We start from the raw sequence: 17,417 nt of genomic DNA, 5'->3' as shown, positions 1-17,417 counted from the left end.
AAAACTTAAACTTGGCTGCTTAATATTTTTTATTTCAGGATTATTTGATGAATGAAAGTTTAAAAGAACAGCATGAAATATAAATCTTTTGTAATATTATGTCTTTACTATCACTTTTGATCAATTTCATGCATCCTTGCTGAATGAAAGTATTAGTTGGTTTCAATTTTTTTGTTTTGAATGGTAGTGTATAATGTAGTTTATTTAAAAGTTCAGATGGAGGTATATGTATTTCTTTTTACTATATATTCAGCAAATACAAAAACACCTTTTGTTAGAAGAGTTAAAACCGTTTTAAATTAAGTGTTTCATGTTTTGTGTGTGTGTTCTGTGGTTTTGTGTGTATAGATTTGAGAAATGAAGCCATAGTTTCAGAAATTGTGAGCAGTTTTACAAAAACTGTTATGAATTTTGATTTAGTTGTTTAAACTGTGTCTAGCACTTTATATACTTTTACTTTTAATTTAAACCAATTTACATTTGTTATATTGACTTTAATATAATTTCCGGTTTAAACCCCTGTAATATTAATATCCACACACACACACACACACACACACACACACACACACACACACACACACACACACACACATAAACACATACACAATGATGTACGCTAATATACAGTGTATATATATATATATATTCTTTATATATATATATAGTCTTTATATTTCTTTTTTTACACCTCTGTAATATTAATATATACACACACACACACACACAAACACAATGATGTACGCTAATATACAGTGTATATATATATAATTTTTATTTATATATATATATATTCTTTATTTATTTTTTTTCACCTCCTGTCATTTTAATATCTACACACACACACACACACACTCACAATGGTGTACGCTAATATACAGTATATATATATATATATATATTCTTTTTATTTATATATATATATATATTCTTTATTTCTTTTTTTACACCTCTGTAATATTAATATCCACACACACACACACACACACACACACACACACACACACACACACACACACACACACACAATGATGTACGCTAATATACAGTATATACCGGTATATATATTCTTTTTATTAAGTGTTGTAAGGAAATGGTTTCATATAATTTGATTTAGCCTATATCCAGTATTTTGGTGGGAAGACGGCTTGCCAGGTTTTGAGATAGTCCTGGTCCTTTTAACCGGTTCATTGGCTTGTTTCGTACCTTTTGAATGCGTCCTGACACCCAGTCTGCATTTCACTCGCAGGGCCACCGGCGCATGGTGTGCTGCTCCGCCTGGAACGAGGAGAACCAAGCCTGCAACCTGTTCACCTGTGGCTTCGACCGCCAGGCCATCGGCTGGAACATCAACATCCCGGCCCTGCTGCAGGAGAAGTGACGCGCTCACACACGCAACCCATATTTGAAGAGTTTCACACAAGCTTAACACACCACTGAATCCTCCAACACTTCAGTGCCACACCTTCAGTAGATTTTACTCAAGAACACATTCACGCTGTGTGCGATACTATTCAGTGCTTCATCCCAGCTGGCGTCTACGGTCACCGTCCCGTCATGCCTTGATCGTGTGAGGAACTCGTGTATTTAATGGATATTCTGCATATCTTTCCCTGCGCTGGTCATATAGTGCGCTGGTCAGTCTCGTTGCCCTGTTTTTACGTGTTTGCATGAGGCGGCTCGTGAATCCTGCGAGACCAGGACATTCCTTCACGCTGTTACATTTAAGTCATTTTTCACTATTTTTGTTGTGCAATGTTCAGTTTGTTTCTTTGTACAGGTGACTTTTAATTTTTTTTCGACAGCGTTTTAGACTTTGTTTCGTTTTGTATAGATTTCTGCTTCGCTTTTTATAGAGATTAAATGTGCGAATGAAACGGAGCACTCTGCCTTTGTGAACGGAAATCGGCAAACGCATTTACGGATCCGCACCTTCTTGATGTTCTGATTGGAACCGCCGTCCAAGCGGCCAATCAGCTTCTTTCAGTGTTGCCGCAGCCCATTTGCATGACAAACCCGCCGCCTCTCTGTCAAAATATGTGAAGCAAAATGCTGTATAATTGCTGTGTAATCTCACTCACCCTATTGAAAACATAAAGAACCTGAGACTTTAAGTATCGTGACTGTTTATGAAGCCCTACGATTGATGTTCACTTCCATTTCAAGGGCTTTCATGTCGTGTAGAAGTACAATCTGAATTCAGAACAAGTGCACATGTTGCTGTAGTTTTAACTTGAGGAGCAGTTTTCGCTGTTGTAGTATTCGTCGATAATTATCAGAGGAAATGTCAATGCCTTGCTCAGTGTGATCCGATGCGTTCTGGTGTACTTCGGACTCCTTGTGATGTGTGAACCACTGTGCTTAGTATTTACAGAAACCTCGCTCGAATGACTTCCGACATTCAGAAATAATCCTTACATGGAAGTTCTTCCGTCAGTGTGTTACAATCGGCATCGTTACTGCATTACTGGACTTTCACCAGAACTTCATTGGACTTTAATTAGAAATGCTGGTGGAAAGTGTCAGTTGTTCATTCTTTTTCACGTAGACAGTCTAACAAAAATGTGCAATGTATTTTTGTGTATTGTCCATGTTTAATGGGCTGTATTTGACTTTAGAGTTGAAAATGTACATGAAAGCACATCGAAAACGCTCGTCTTTTATCCAGCTGTCAATCAACACGTGCTGACATCCTCATGTACGCATATGACCCATCAGAACGTCCTTTACAAACGAGTCTGATCTTCAACATTTTAGTGGTCTCTCTAACTTGGTATAATGTTCTGTGGAGTGTTCTGTATTGAGCCTTTTTTTTTTGAGAGTAACTTAATTTGCTGTATTTTAAAAACATATTGAATCATATAATGACAATGTAGAGATATAGAATCAATTAAATCACTCACTGTTGGGCTTCACAATAAAGTGAAAATGTCTTTCAAAGATCGCATCGTTTTGATTAAACCAATAATTTGACAAATAGTGTGTACAAAAACACCTGGCTTTTAAATGTTGTTTCATTGGATTAGGAAAATGTTTATAATATTTTAGCGTAACAAACAGAATCAGTTCAAAGTATAACACAATGTGATTGTTTTAGTTTTTATTCACATAAACATTCACTTTTTAGTTTTTACTCAAGTGCAATGTACAGACCTTAGCAGCATATGCTTTTGGGTTCAAATTTACACTTTGATAAGAGACCTTAAGGTTATTCTTTTAATTTTCTGTATTTTTTTCTACAAATTTTTACAAAATGTACAGTCATTATTAGTACAATATTGCCAATCAATCATGCCTTTACGACTGAATTACTTGACGTAGGTTCGTCCAGGGTTTTTTATGTCTGTTGTGATGAAGAAAACTCTCAACTCAAACATAAAATTAATGTTGCAAAAAAAAAAAAAGGTAAATACACATGTGCATTAACAGTCTTTCAAGTTATGGGAATTTCAAACTGGGTCGTCAGTGCTGTGAAAATAGCCATGAACCAGATTTTTATTTATTAAACATCATCAAGATGATCCTTTGAGCAATTACCGGTACTGGGAATAAAAAAATAACTTAAAATACAGATAGCATAACAGAAAAAGGCAGGTAATGTTTGAACGGTCAATTTCACTATCTTTCTATTGACATTATATTTCTATGGGTAGACAAAGTGTATCACATTTAATCTGGGATAAATTCATTATCATTTAAAAAAATATATAACATCAGGTGAGACACTAAACAGGTCTGAGTGAGACTTGAAAATATATTTGCCACCACTAGGTGTCCCTGTGACATTTTGAGCTGTGTGTAAAGGGTGACCACATGACATCTCAGCAAGGGTTGACAAAGTGGCATTTGAAAATATACACACTGAAAGCTTATTAAAGAATACATGAATAACAAATATAATAATGGAGAAGGATGATTCTATTGGTATACAACAATAAACATCTTTACAGATGAATTGTGACTTGGTTAAATAATATATGTCGAGGTTAAAGCATACACACTAAAACGCACACAAAACGTAAATCTAAATCAAATGAGAAGTATCTGTAAATGAAATAAACAAATGCAGGTGAATCATTGGTTAAACCTCTGGTAAAGTGGCATGCATTTCAAAGGTTGGGTCGGGGCTTTACAAAGCAATTTGTAATGTGCTCGGTTTGTAAATGAACCCATTAAGTACAAATTACTCCATAATCACGGATCTCTACTCGCACTCTTAACTCCATTTTCGTTTCGTCTTTTGTGTCTACATCAAAACCGGCGACGTTTCCCTTTCCTTTCACGCAGGTCTCTGCCCAGAACGCCGTGTGTAAAGACACAGCGCTGACACACAAAGAGAAACCAGCGGAGAAATGACACGTCACCTGTGAGCGGGATTGAGGTATTAAAGCAGCAAGCTGTACCAACTCAAAAAAAAAAAAAAGAAGAAAAATAAGACCCGGGGTGTCGTAATGGCACCATTTACATTAGTTTGTCACCATTACCTCTAGTCTGCACGCTCAAAATGGAGCTGAATTAACCTGTCTTTGCAATGTCAAACCCTACTGTTTTTTTTTCTTCCTTTTTTTCCTCATTTTAAAGTTGTACCAATGAGGCAAAGGAGAGAGAGAGAGAGAGAGCGAGAGAGAGAGAGAGAGAGAGAGAGAGAGGAAAATGAGGGACGCATCACTCTGACAGGACCTCTAATTGGACAGCGTGTCGGAGCTCTTCAGGGGCAGGCCATCCGGAAACGGCCAGATAATGACAAGACGGCGGCTGCCTTTCACTTTGGCGAAGGTTAACCCACACACACACACACACACACACGTTTGAATGACGGCGACTGCAGAGCTGTCAGTGGAGTGAGAGAGAGGTGACCATCTTTCCATCTGCTGTGTTGGGAGAAAACTGTCCCTGTTTTTCACATATCCCGTTGTTGTCGATCACGTCGCTGGTAACCCTCGTTCTGCCAAAAGTCTCGCGAGAACTAGACTGCAAACATTAGAGTGAGCTCTGGAAACACACTACCCAAGTGTGCTACTGTTACATGCTTTTGTTTTTTTAATACTGGGGCCAAATCCAAATTATTTTCTGTGGTGATCAACATGTCATAATTCTGAAAGCTTGTTTCTACCCCAGATCAAAACATTTTAAAAGATAATTGCAACTTTTTATCTCAAAATTGCGAGTTTTACGTCTAGCAATTCTGACTTTATTTCTCAGAATTGCGAGATATAGTCAGAATTGTGTGATATAATATCTCACAATTCTGATTTTACAACACACTTTATATTCTGAATTGTGAGTCTCCCAATTGTGAGTTATAAATTCATAATTGCGAGATATAAACATATTTTGCTCATAATTGCAAGTTTATATCTAAAAATTATGACTTTTATAACACACAATTGCGACATTATATCACGCAATTCTGACTTTATAACTCACAATTGAGTCTTCATATCAAGCAATTCTGAGATAAAAAGTCACAATTACCTTGTTTATTCTGTGGCGTAAACAAGCTTCCAAACATAATGGACACGAACGCGTCCGCATTTAGCCACAACTTCCAGTGCAGAGCAGTGTATGGAAATTGTGGGAAAATTAAGCACAAAATTATATCTTGGAAGTATTGCATGACAGGACAAAGCAATATCGATACAATCCACCGTCACACTAAAGCTTCTGGAACTCATTACTAAAGCATTATAGTTTAATATAATATATTAAAATGTTGTGTTTCCTATAGTTTTTTATATATATAATATACCGTATTATAAAATTATAAAATAGTTTTATACTACCACAGTTTGCTATGGGAGAATACTATAGAGTGGTGGAGGTATGACATATAAGCAAATAAAACCCTCAAAAAACATGGTTATTATAGCTAAACCATGGTAACCTCAAATGAACCAGGGCTTTACTACACTAACCATAGTTTAACCATGGTTTTTGTGGTTATACCAATGGTAATCAATCCGCCAAAAACATGGTTATTACACTTTTACTATAATAAAACCATGGTTGATTTTCATAAGCGTAATTTAATCGTATTGCATGATTTTTTTCCAAATCAGTGAAGTGCAAATCCCAACAGTCGATTTTATCGGTCAACTCAACAGTCGGCTGTCTAAATGTCCAGAATCATGGAGGGATTCAATCGCGACAGACGGTAATGCTAACTATCCAAATGTGTTACCAACACTATAGCGGAGAGCGGGGCACAACCTAACGCACGGCTAGTTGTAACACCCTTGTTTTCAATACTTCCACACACGCTAGCATGACGAAACTTTGTGTATTTACTAGTTGCCATATCAAAAGTATATAGATAAAAAAAATGTGCGAAAATTTATTTAACATTTATTTAACCATAGCAAAAGTAAATTTCTTACTTATGTTAATTTTTCATCTCTAATGTTGGAGCTTATTTTAAATTAGACACATCTGATATTATTTTAATCTCCAATATGTTATTTAACAGTTGATATGGTTCTTTAATGATTCGCTAACTAGCAGAAGACACTAGCAGGGTTTAAATCCCAGTTGTGCAGGTGCGGGATGTTGTAACACTGCGTTACAATGAGCCCCTATTAGAACTATGCTATTCTATTCTATACTTTTATGAATTCTATTGAGAAAACATGAGAAAAAGGTGAATAAAGACTGAGAGTCAATGCTCAGAAACGATTAATTATTATTGTGTTTTGAACTGTGCTGTATAGCTGTGTTTTCTGGTCTGTTCGTTGTCAAACTCATCAAATAACGGTATTTTTGTAATAAAAATATTTTTTATGAAAAAAGTTAATTGTATTTTATTGAGAAAACATTTTAGTTTATCTTGTATATTGCATTTTGAGCTGTCATATCATCATGTTACAATGTTCCCCACCTATGGGGCACGTTGTCACATTTCACTTCCATTCTTTCGGGGTATATCAAGAAAAATATATATACTTTATTAATAAAACAAAACATCATAAATGTACTAGACATGTGGGAAACAATAAATTCTCTGAACCCTAAGTCGATTTACACAAACTGAGAAAGTCAAAAAGCGTTAGGTTGTGCCCCGCTCTCCCCTGCTCGGGTTACGGTTGAGGCTAGTATTTGTTTTAGTGTTGTGTAGACAATCAGAACTGTGATTGACATGAACGATGAAACCTGTAGGATCACCTGTGGAGCCGGGTTTGGGCTTGGGGCTAAAACATTACGTTAACCCTTCAGAAGCTATGAAAGGCCAGGAAGAAAACGCTTCCATACCTCACCCGTACCTTGGTAGCAACATATAAAAACTGTGAGAGTTTGACAGAACAAGGTTTACCACCTAGTCGCGATTCTTGTCATCCCCTGTGGAGATTGTTTGGCAGTGGGATGTTGGTGACTTTAGGGGTGAGAAAGGGCTTCTGTGGCAACTGGATGGCAGGCGAAGTTGGTTTTGGTGACGAGAGGACGATTACGCCCAGGTCAGGCTTCTGCATTCATACAGTCAGAGAGAAGTTTTCCTGCTCGGGAGGTTTTCTGACCCAGGTCCCTAATCCTGCTTCCCGTAGACCCTTCAACCACTGCAGCTTCACAGTCTGGTAGGTGCCGGCCGCCTGCTTCGCTTCACAGTACAGAGGCATACCACTCGCCCCACGGACCACCAGCTACGGAGAGAGGGAACCGAAGAAACAATGATAGGAAAGAGGGATTCAACAGACAGAAGAGATGGTGAGAGTGCAAAACAAAACGAATGAGCCGGCACAAACGTGGCATTTGAGCAGCTGTGTAATCTCTCCATTTAAATTTCACAAGCAATTGAACATTCTCCGTGCTTTTGTGCGTTTCTTTGTCGCACTCACACACACACACAAAAAAAAACGAGCAAAAAGGGGCGCGGTGAACGGAGAAAAGAAAAGTTTCTTTGGAGATTAGTGTGTGTGCTCTTGCGTCCCTGACTGCGAGCGCTGAGCGTTTGCCATGGGAGGCCGCTCAAGTGCTTTTCAAGATGATTACCATTTCCACAGTCATTAGACTTTAACTGCCAGCATTTGGTACAGCAGCCGGCATCTCTCCCATACATTTACATGATGAGGGCCTAATTCTGTCCTGCGCTTTTTTTTTTAACGTCTCATAACAAATGGGAGCTGTCTGTTCTGGTTAATAAAAACAGAATTATTCATCCTCAACTAGTTCTTTGGTTACACTTTATTCTGATGGTCCCCTTTAGATATTCTGTTGACCATAAGTGACGTTGGACTTACAAGTCAACTAACTCTCAAGAGAGTATTGGTTGAGTATTAGTTAGGGTTAGTAGAATAAGTTGACATGTACTCGCAAAGTTACTTATAGTCAGTATGTCTGTTGGGGATCATCAACATAAAGTGTTATCAGTTCTTTATATTGACCTGAGAAAACACCACCGGATCTATGCTGGGAACTGAAAGGTTATAGGTTTCATCTTCCTGTGGATCGAGACCCCTAACCTCAAACTGCTTGCTCTCTAATAAGTTAATCCTAAAGGTGTGTATACTTGTGTTTGCAGTGATCTGCAAGGGCACCACTGGGATTTCTGGTGACCCTGGATATTTAATTGCCTTCGGGAAACATTCCCGACCAAAGACCTTTCCCCCCGTGTTACGACATACCTGGCGACTGGACATGATTCCTGTTGACCATTGGAAATGTGACAAAGTTGTTATGAGACTTAAGAGCAGCGATATGATGCAACTACTAATGGAAGTGGAGAAACCAACAGAACAGCGACTTCAGATTTATCGTTGTGAGTGTGAACGAGACTCAAAAGCCATTTCTCCACCGTCAAGCCAAACCATTATCATTGCTTAACCGGTCCATTCCGTGCCAGTCCGGCCCAGCGGGTACGGATACGGTTTAATTTCCCCCCGTGGGGCTGATAATGGAGCTCTTTGTAATTTAATACAAATGCACCTTTGTGACGCAAGAGTGTACTGTCGATATGAGATGTAAATAGCGACCACGTTATGGCGTTGTGGTTGGCTAACCGTGCTGAGAATGCGTGCAGTGAAGTCGCCACTCAGGATTGGTCACTGTCTGTTGCTTGGCTGCCAGCGCACTATTTGAGCGAAGTAAACAACCGTTAGCCAACCGTGCTGAGAATCCCAGGCCGATAACGGTTTGTAATCCTGCCGTGCCGAACCAAGGTCAAATGGAAATATAACTGCAACCGGTCTGAGAACCATTCGACCTGATGGTGGAAAAGCGGCTATAAAACTCACCATGAAATCAAAATTGGCAGTTGTTCTTTTTTTTTTTATACAATATTGCAGGTTATTATAAAAGATTTATCTGTGCACATCATATTATTTTTTTTTAAAGTAAACATTAACTTCCCCTCCCAATGACATCTCTTCTCTGATGAGTGTGTACCGGCGTGAGGGCAAGATAATTATCCCTCCCCTACAGCAACCTGTCACTCACATGAGATCACAGCAATTAACAAACGACAACGATGTAATCAATTCCCGGTGGATCAAATCAAGTCCCGCTCCTAGGTTGAGCCGGTTCACTCAGATGTACGTCACAACAGGGAAGAAAAGACTATTGCAACTCCTGTTTCAGTCCAAATTTAAGGCTATGTTTGTTATAAAATACTAGTGTACTGCAAACTGTGCAGTATGTACTGTACACTGCATACTTGTTAAGAGCCGTGTAGTGTAGAAAATGATTAACGCTGATAAACACTGAACGTTTTGACTAGAGTATGGTACGTTGTGGTAACATAATTTAGCTAGTGGCGTTTAATTAGGAAATCAGGTTATTTCTTCAGTTAAAGGGATAGTTCACCCAAAAATGAGAATTAGCCCATGTTTTACTCACCCTCAAGTCATCCTAGGTGTATATGACATCCTTCTTTCAGACGAATACAATCGAAGTTGTATTAAAAAATGCTCTGGCTCTTGCAAGCTTTATAATGGCAGTGAATGGCTGTTTTGAAGTCCATCATAAAAGTGCATCTATCCATCATAAAAGTGCTCCACACGGTTCTGACGGGTTAATAAAGGCCTTCTGAAGCGATGCGTTTGTGTTAGAAAAATATCCACCTTTACAAACTGTAATCTAACTTCCGCTAACTGTCGTACGCGCGTTCACGAGAGACTGGCGTTCCAGCGCTGGACGCAGGCGTAGCGTAAGTTCTGGTGACGAACGCGGAAGCGTTCAGGATAAAGCAAAACAAAACACCGGTCGCGAATTAGAAGTCTAAAACGAACTTGGTTCCAGCGAGAACTAGCATATTCTCACCGGAGCGTCCTACGCTGAAACGCCAGTCTCTCGTGAACGTGCGTACGACAGTTAGCAGAAGTTACAGATTACAGTTTGTAAAGTTATTAATATATAATTTTTTTACACAAACGCATCGCTTCAAAAGGCCTTTAGTAACCGTCAGAGCCGTGTGGAGCACTTTTATGATGGATAGATGCACTTCTATGATGGATAGATGCACTTCTATGATGGATAGATGCACTTTTATGATGGATAGATGCACTTTTATGATGGATAATGCACTTCTATGATGGATAGATGCACTTCTATGATGGATAGATGCACTTCTATGATGGATAGATGCACTTCTATGATGGACAGATGCACTTCTATGATGGATAGATGCACTTTTATGATGGATAGATGCACTTTTATGATGGATAGATGCACTTCTATGATGGACAGATGCACTTCTATGATGGATAGATGCACTTCTATGATGGATAGATGCACTTTTATGATGGATAGATGCACTTCTATGATGGATAGATGCACTTCTATGATGGATAGATGCACTTCTATGATGGATAGATGCACTTTTATGATGGATAATGCACTTCTATGATGGATAGATGCACTTCTATGATGGATAGATGCACTTCTATGATGGATAGATGCACTTTTATGATGGATAGATGCACTTCTATGATGGATAGATGCACTTCTATGATGGATAGATGCACTTCTATGATGGATAGATGCACTTTTATGATGGATAATGCACTTCTATGATGGATAGATGCACTTCTATGATGGATAGATGCACTTCTATGATGGATAGATGCACTTCTATGATGGACAGATGCACTTCTATGATGGATAGATGCACTTTTATGATGGATAGATGCACTTTTATGATGGATAGATGCACTTCTATGATGGACAGATGCACTTCTATGATGGATAGATGCACTTCTATGATGGATAGATGCACTTCTATGATGGATAGATGCACTTCTATGATGGATAGATGCACTTTTATGATGGATAGATGCACTTCTATGATGGATAGATGCACTTCTATGATCGATAGATGCACTTCTATGATGGATAGATGCACTTTTATGATGGATAGATGCACTTTTATGGACTTAAAAGTTTTTAAGTTTATGAACTATCCCTTTAAGCAAATGCTTGCTATAGTGCCCCTAGTGGCAACACTTAGAATGTAATGCCTACGTGTGTCATGTGTGTGTACATTCATGTCTTTTAACAATTTAAGATGCCGGCATCATGTCTGTGGTGTTAAATAGACTCTTTTTATTCAAAGGTAAGCTCACCTTGCGATAGAGTCTGATCCAGCGTGCAAAAAGCGCATGCTTGCAGAGTCTGGACGGCGCTCCGGAGTCCCTCCTCTTCCCAGTAAACGCGTTGAGAACCTCCAGCTGGGGGTCGCCTGCCGTCCAGTTGACGCTGTAACACACGGACTTCCCCTGCTGCCGGCAGTCACCGTTGCTCAGGCCTGCGCACGCAAGAAAAGAGAGCGAGACTTAGTTGAGAAAGCAAGAGCACTCGAGGGAGGTTCTATTTAGCATGTGATTGCTGAAGTGTTTCATTAGCAGGCGAGCATGTCTGTGTGTCGTCTGTGCTATCTTTGAGGTAAACACTGGTTCCAGGCACAAAGGATCTCTCGGGCTCCTCAATCATTGCCGCATCGCTACACCAATTAGCATGGCATTCTTTCTTTCTTAAAGTGGAGAGTATGATAGCATGCCCATGAGCTGTGCTGCCGACTTCTGAATCGCTTTGCATGAAACACAACGGCGTAACATGTTTTAATGCGGTAGCATGTTTGCTAAACTGTGGAGAGAATTGATAAAGAAGAGAATTTTGACAGCTTTGCTAATATTTACTGCAAAGTCGAGACTAATATTCATAAACTTGGTGTTTATGTTTAGCAGAACATGCTAGCAGAGGAGTAATTTTCACCCAAAAATGCAACTTTTGTAATTTTTTACTGATCCACTCAAGTTTCAAACCTGTGACTTACTTTCTGCTGAGAAATATTGTACTATTATGTATAATGGGGCCTGTGACTGCCGAGCTCTGAATGGACCATATGCCTTGTGCGCTACATTCAATGTCTTATGAAGCCATGTGATAACATTCTGTGAGGAAAAGGACTCATTTTATGCATTATTTGCTGGAGCTCCTATCCCGAAAAAGAGCAAATTGTGGGCATTGTGTCTCTCTTTGTTTTCCACAGTAAAAAGTAAATCATATAGCATTTTAATTTTAAGATGATCTATTCCTTTAATCCTCCTGCAAATCTCAGAATCTCTATCCAGGGCTTCAAACAGGTGGACTAAACGGTCTGCTATAATAATGTGCATATATCCTTTAATGCCGTAACGCAGCGTCCTCCTTGGAACCTCGCTCGCTCTTTCACGGTGTCATTTCACACTCTTCCTTCCGTTTATCCCTATATGTCTATAATCGAGCACTTAATTTGTATTTTACCTCGAGCAGGCTTCATCATTTACTGTCAGTCACAATGTTGTCGTCTATCCATCATGCCGAGTATTTTACACAAGATGCTGCTAAATGTGATCGCTCTGTATTTGACATAAAGCTACTCATAAGTGCCACTTTGTATCTTCTAAAAGTGATGTGTGAAAGTGTATGACCCGTATTTGAAGGACATCCTCACTAAAGTCCTGCAATCTCATTTTTGCTGTCACATGGTAGGTTTGAGTTAATCATGTAAGAGTTTCACTGTATGAAGGTTACGGCACCTTCACCACTACAACATGAATTTGAGTTTCCAGTCTGGTCCATTTGCTGGTCTAGTCTGGTTTAATGCTGGTCAAGCAGGTGAACCAGCCAATTTAGCTGGCGAAGCGGAAGTCTTGCTGCTTAAACTAGTTATGTAACTTGGTTAAGCTAGTGTGCTTTGTTTAAAGGAACACTCAACTTTTTTTTTGGAAATAGGCTCATTTTCCAGCTCCCCTAGAGTTAAACAGTTGAGTTTTAATGTTTTCGAATCCATCCAGCCGATCTCCGGGTCTGGCGGTAGCACTTTTAGCATAGCTTAGCATAGATCATTGAATCTGATTAGACCGTTAGCATCTCTCTAAAAAAATATTACCAAAGAGTTTCGATATTTTTCCTATTTAAAACTTGACTCTTCTGTAGTTACATCATGTACTACGACCGACAGAAAATGAAAAGTTGTGATTTTCTAGGCCAAAATGACTAGGAACTATACTCTCATTCCTGCGTAATAATCAAGGAACTGCGGCCGTACTAGCAGCGCAATGATATTACAAACTTAGTGATGGTCACGTTGGAAGTTACCGAGCTGGGGACTATTTTCAGGCGCTGCGTAATATCATTGCATCTGCTGGTACGGCCTACAGAAGAGTCAAGTTTTAAATAGGAAAAATATCGAAACTCTTTGGTAATTTTTTTGAGAGAGATGCTAACGGTCTTTTCAGATTCAATGATCTATGCTAAAAGTGCTACTGCCAGACCCTGAGATTGGCTGAATGGATTCGAAAACGGTAAAATTGTTTAACTTTAGGGGAGTTGGAAAATGAGCCTTTCCAAAAAAAGTGGAGTGTTCCTTTAATGCTTTGCTAGCTCTTCTTCATCCCAGTAGTTTTGGACTCTATACTGACACCTACTGGCCTGGGTGCATTACGTTTGTTTACTAACTGCATTAGTTTATCCTTTGTTCCTTTTCTTTTTAAAATATATATTCATGGATTCAGTCTGAATGGATTTTCAGTTGTATGACACAGCTGGTCATGTGATCGCAACATGGTGTCCATGAGGTTACAGCCTCCATGTCTAATAAAAAATGTTCTCTTGGAAGACTATTTCATCTCATGTATGTGTATATTATTTTAATATTTCTTAACCTTTTTAGCACCTTCATATTCTGCACATTTATTATACAGTACATTGTTTGTAAACATACTGTTGTTTTGGAGCTTCAATCTAACACTTGTACAATAAAATGCAACCTACGTTAAGTAAAACACATTTTAATGACCTCCTCTGTGCATAAGTATGACTAAATAATGAGTCAATAATAAACAAATAATGAGTCACAGGAAAAGTTTGAAGGAAATAAGTCATTTTTATTTTCCCTCAAGCTGTCTTCATTTACTGATTTACTGTCACTAACGATTTTGTCTATCCTTCATATGCAGAGTATTTTACACTAGAATGCTGCTAAAACACTCACTGTATTGTATTTGAGATAGGCCTACAGCTATACCTAATCTACTATATATATATATATATATATATATATATATATGCTGTGCTAAAGCATCTGAGCGTTTAGTGCAGGTTTGACCACTAGGGAGAGCCTCACATTTGCTTCCTCTATGATAAGAGATCTCGGCCGCTTCTTGGGAACTCTGCACCCTTTTTGATGGCTATGCCTAAAATAACCAGTCCATTTTCCCCAACAAGAGAGCCCAGACAAAGAAAGAGAAGCTCATCAATGGTGGTGAAAAGGGCCGTGCCGGAGACATGCGGCCCACTGGGCGTGAGGAAGAGTGAATGGATCTCTCTCCTCTTCAATGGAAGTGATAAGGTGTTTGATGAGATTGACTTGGAGGATGGGTAGATCCAATAGAGAAGTCCGTCTGCCATACTGAGGCTCAAGAGAGCAGATTAACAAAGTGATGGAGCGAGACAGAGTGTCCTCCGTGCGCTTAAGGTCACATCTGCTAGAGCACTGGCAAAGGTCTGAGGTTTAACAGTGCATTCAAGCTATACATTTTATTGATATGTGTGTTCCCTTAGAATTAAACCCATAACCTTGGGCTTGCTAGTGTAAAGGCCAAAGTATACTTTGCTCGTCCTCGTTTTGCGACAGTCCGTGTGACGTAATTTTCGCTATCAGGAGGGTCTAGTACTGACGTGCAGCCTAATTTTTGTGTCCACTCAGGCAGTACATGTTCAACAGTGCATTGCAATGTGAATTGAGACAGAGAAGTCTACTAGGTGGAAATGCATGTAACCGGTCCTACTCGACCCGCTCCGAGTGGGATTTGAACCGGGGTTTCTGGTGGGGGAGGCGGGCACGCTAACAAGGACGTTAAAGACTGCAGCCAGTAGCGTCAGTAGCTAGCACGCCTCTTGAGGCCAGGGGAGTGAGGTTTACATACACAGCTCTTACTGACCTACGTTACACCCGACCCCTTTAACCTCACTCCCACCCGGGTCACGGCACCAAATGTAACCGATCCTACTCTACCTGTTCAGAGCGGGATTCAAACCGGGTCTCCGGCATGGGAGGGAATGCGCTAACAAGAAAGCTAAAGACCGCAGCCTCTAGTCTAGCGTGTCTCTTGAGGCTAGGGGAGTGAGGTTTGCATTCACAGTTCTTGCTGGCCTATGTTACATATGCATAGTCGTGATGTATTGTGCAGTAGTTCGAAGAGTGCGGAAAGAGCAATACAAAACACGTTGAAATAGGAGGAGGAAAACATTTTTAAATAAGCGAAATTGATGAGCATTAGTATAAGGAGATCAGAAAGTACCCACATTTTTACAATTTATGTTTGAAAGACTACAAACCCCAGACAGTAACATAGTGTTGGCCCAGATCCAGGCCACATCTGGTACATGTGGATTCCACGCATACCAGATGTTGGCCGGATCTGGGCTGACACTGTTGCTGTTTGGGAAATGTGTTCAGGTCGGCAAATTCATGGAGAGAAATGAGCAAGAGTATGTTCTTAACATGAGATGGCCAAACCTGGGCCTCAACTTACTTGCGAAACAGTCGACCGGCATGGGAGGTCGGCATGCTAACAAGTCACTAGAGCGAATTTTGAGGCCATCGGAGAGAGGTTTACAAACACAGCTCTTACTTCTTGGCCTGCATTACTCTTACCCCCTCTTTAGCATCTTAGGAATCCCACCTCCTATGCCAGTTGATCCTGAGCGGTGCAAGTATAAGACCAGCTACACTAGCATCCTGCTCTACAGGGATCTACAGCACATTTTAGCTGGGACCTTCATATTTTATAATGACCAAACAAACACGGTCGTAAACATACTATTGCTCAGAGTCTATTTAACATTTAGTGAATAGAGAAAAGAAAGTACCGCTGAGTAAAGGCTGGTTTCGGCGGTAGCAGTTGGGCAGAGGGCCGAGTCTCTCCAGCCGGTGGTTCATCATCCTCGAGAAGTGACCCGTGTGTCTCAGGCTGCCCACCGTCAGGCTGTACAGATACACCGGCTCCACAAAATGACTGAGCAGCGCCCCCTGCAGGCCGAGCACATTCCACCTGTAGAGAGTGCAAAGGGGTTAGGAAAAGTCTAGTCTCGTCCCAGGCGTTTGACTCTGTAGTTGAGCATATTACGCCCACTTAAAGAGCAGACACACATTAGCAATATTTTGGCGAAATTTCACGTCCATTGTCAATAGTGTAGCTATGTATGATACGCGGCTTACACAGAAGTCACTTTTAATTAAACAGCCAATGCAGCGAATCAAAAAAATTGAACCGTTCCGAAATCTGCGCAGGGGAAAAGCTTTCGCCCTCACAAAAAATTCCCAAATGCGTGTATTACTATTGAAATAATTTCTCTTGTGGCAAACAACGGTAAATGTGACCAGACCTTTAGACAGGAAGACTCCTGATCAGCAGGTGTAAACCACATTTGTGATTTCCAGCAACTATGTATTCTTCATAAGTGCCCTTTGTATCAACCCAGTATTCACGAAAATTACGTTAAGAGAGCCAATCAGATTAGAGCTTGTGATTTAAGCCAGTTTGTGCCAATTCTGTGGGCGGGATGAATGGATTGATTGATAGATGTCAGATAAATGACAAAATGCCTATTTTTCAGAGTTACATTTGATCACAGGCTTAATTGAGACAGAATCTCACCAGACTGAATAAACATTTTGTTTTTAACCTGTAAGCTAATGCATTTATGAAAAGCACAATCATTTACAAATATTAAGCAGCTAATTCTTTCATCACTGTTCTTTTGCTTAATTAATGTCTCTTTATCATGCCGGTAATGATTGCAGGCGCCTCTCTCTCTCTCTCTCTCTCTCTCTCTCCGCTCGTCCCTGTTCATGACTAATCAGCCATTATAGTTTTTGCTTTCCCAAGCAGTCAATTAACACGGGTCGCTCTTTAAGAGCTGCCGCCCAGCGTCTCAAATCCGTTTAC

The 17,417-nt window shown here is 39.8% G+C and overlaps 2 protein-coding genes across 10 annotated transcripts in view; one reads left to right on the top strand and one right to left on the bottom strand.

Annotated features, from left to right (window-relative positions):
• wdr37 (WD repeat domain 37) overlaps positions 1 to 4,056 on the top strand; it is a 38,387-nt gene extending 34,331 nt beyond the window's left edge. For 8 of the 9 annotated variants that reach the window (XM_079602607.1, XM_079602605.1, XM_079602612.1 and 5 more), the window contains one exon: positions 1,250 to 2,987. In XM_079602607.1, coding sequence (XP_079458733.1) covers positions 1,250 to 1,381 — 132 coding nt within the window. In that variant the 3' untranslated portion in view covers positions 1,382 to 2,987. Of the gene's footprint in view, positions 1 to 1,249 lie in introns of all 9 variants that reach the window. The other variant, XM_079602606.1, reaches the window with a different exon arrangement.
• A 3,381-nt stretch (positions 4,057 to 7,437) lies between these two features.
• Positions 7,438 to 17,417, bottom strand: part of adarb2 (adenosine deaminase RNA specific B2 (inactive)) — a 214,591-nt gene continuing 204,611 nt past the window's right edge. Inside the window, exons 8-10 of the mRNA XM_079602604.1 lie at positions 16,339 to 16,520; positions 11,547 to 11,728; positions 7,438 to 7,631 (exon numbers count right to left, since the gene is read on the bottom strand). Coding sequence (XP_079458730.1) covers positions 7,464 to 7,631; positions 11,547 to 11,728; positions 16,339 to 16,520 — 532 coding nt within the window. The 3' untranslated portion in view covers positions 7,438 to 7,463. The remainder of the gene's footprint in view (positions 7,632 to 11,546; positions 11,729 to 16,338; positions 16,521 to 17,417) is intronic.

Source organism: Phoxinus phoxinus (genome assembly GCF_949152265.1).
Source record: "Phoxinus phoxinus genome assembly, chromosome: 24".
Classification (NCBI taxonomy): domain Eukaryota; kingdom Metazoa; phylum Chordata; class Actinopteri; order Cypriniformes; family Leuciscidae; genus Phoxinus; species Phoxinus phoxinus.
This window is presented reverse-complemented; position numbering and strand designations above follow the sequence as displayed.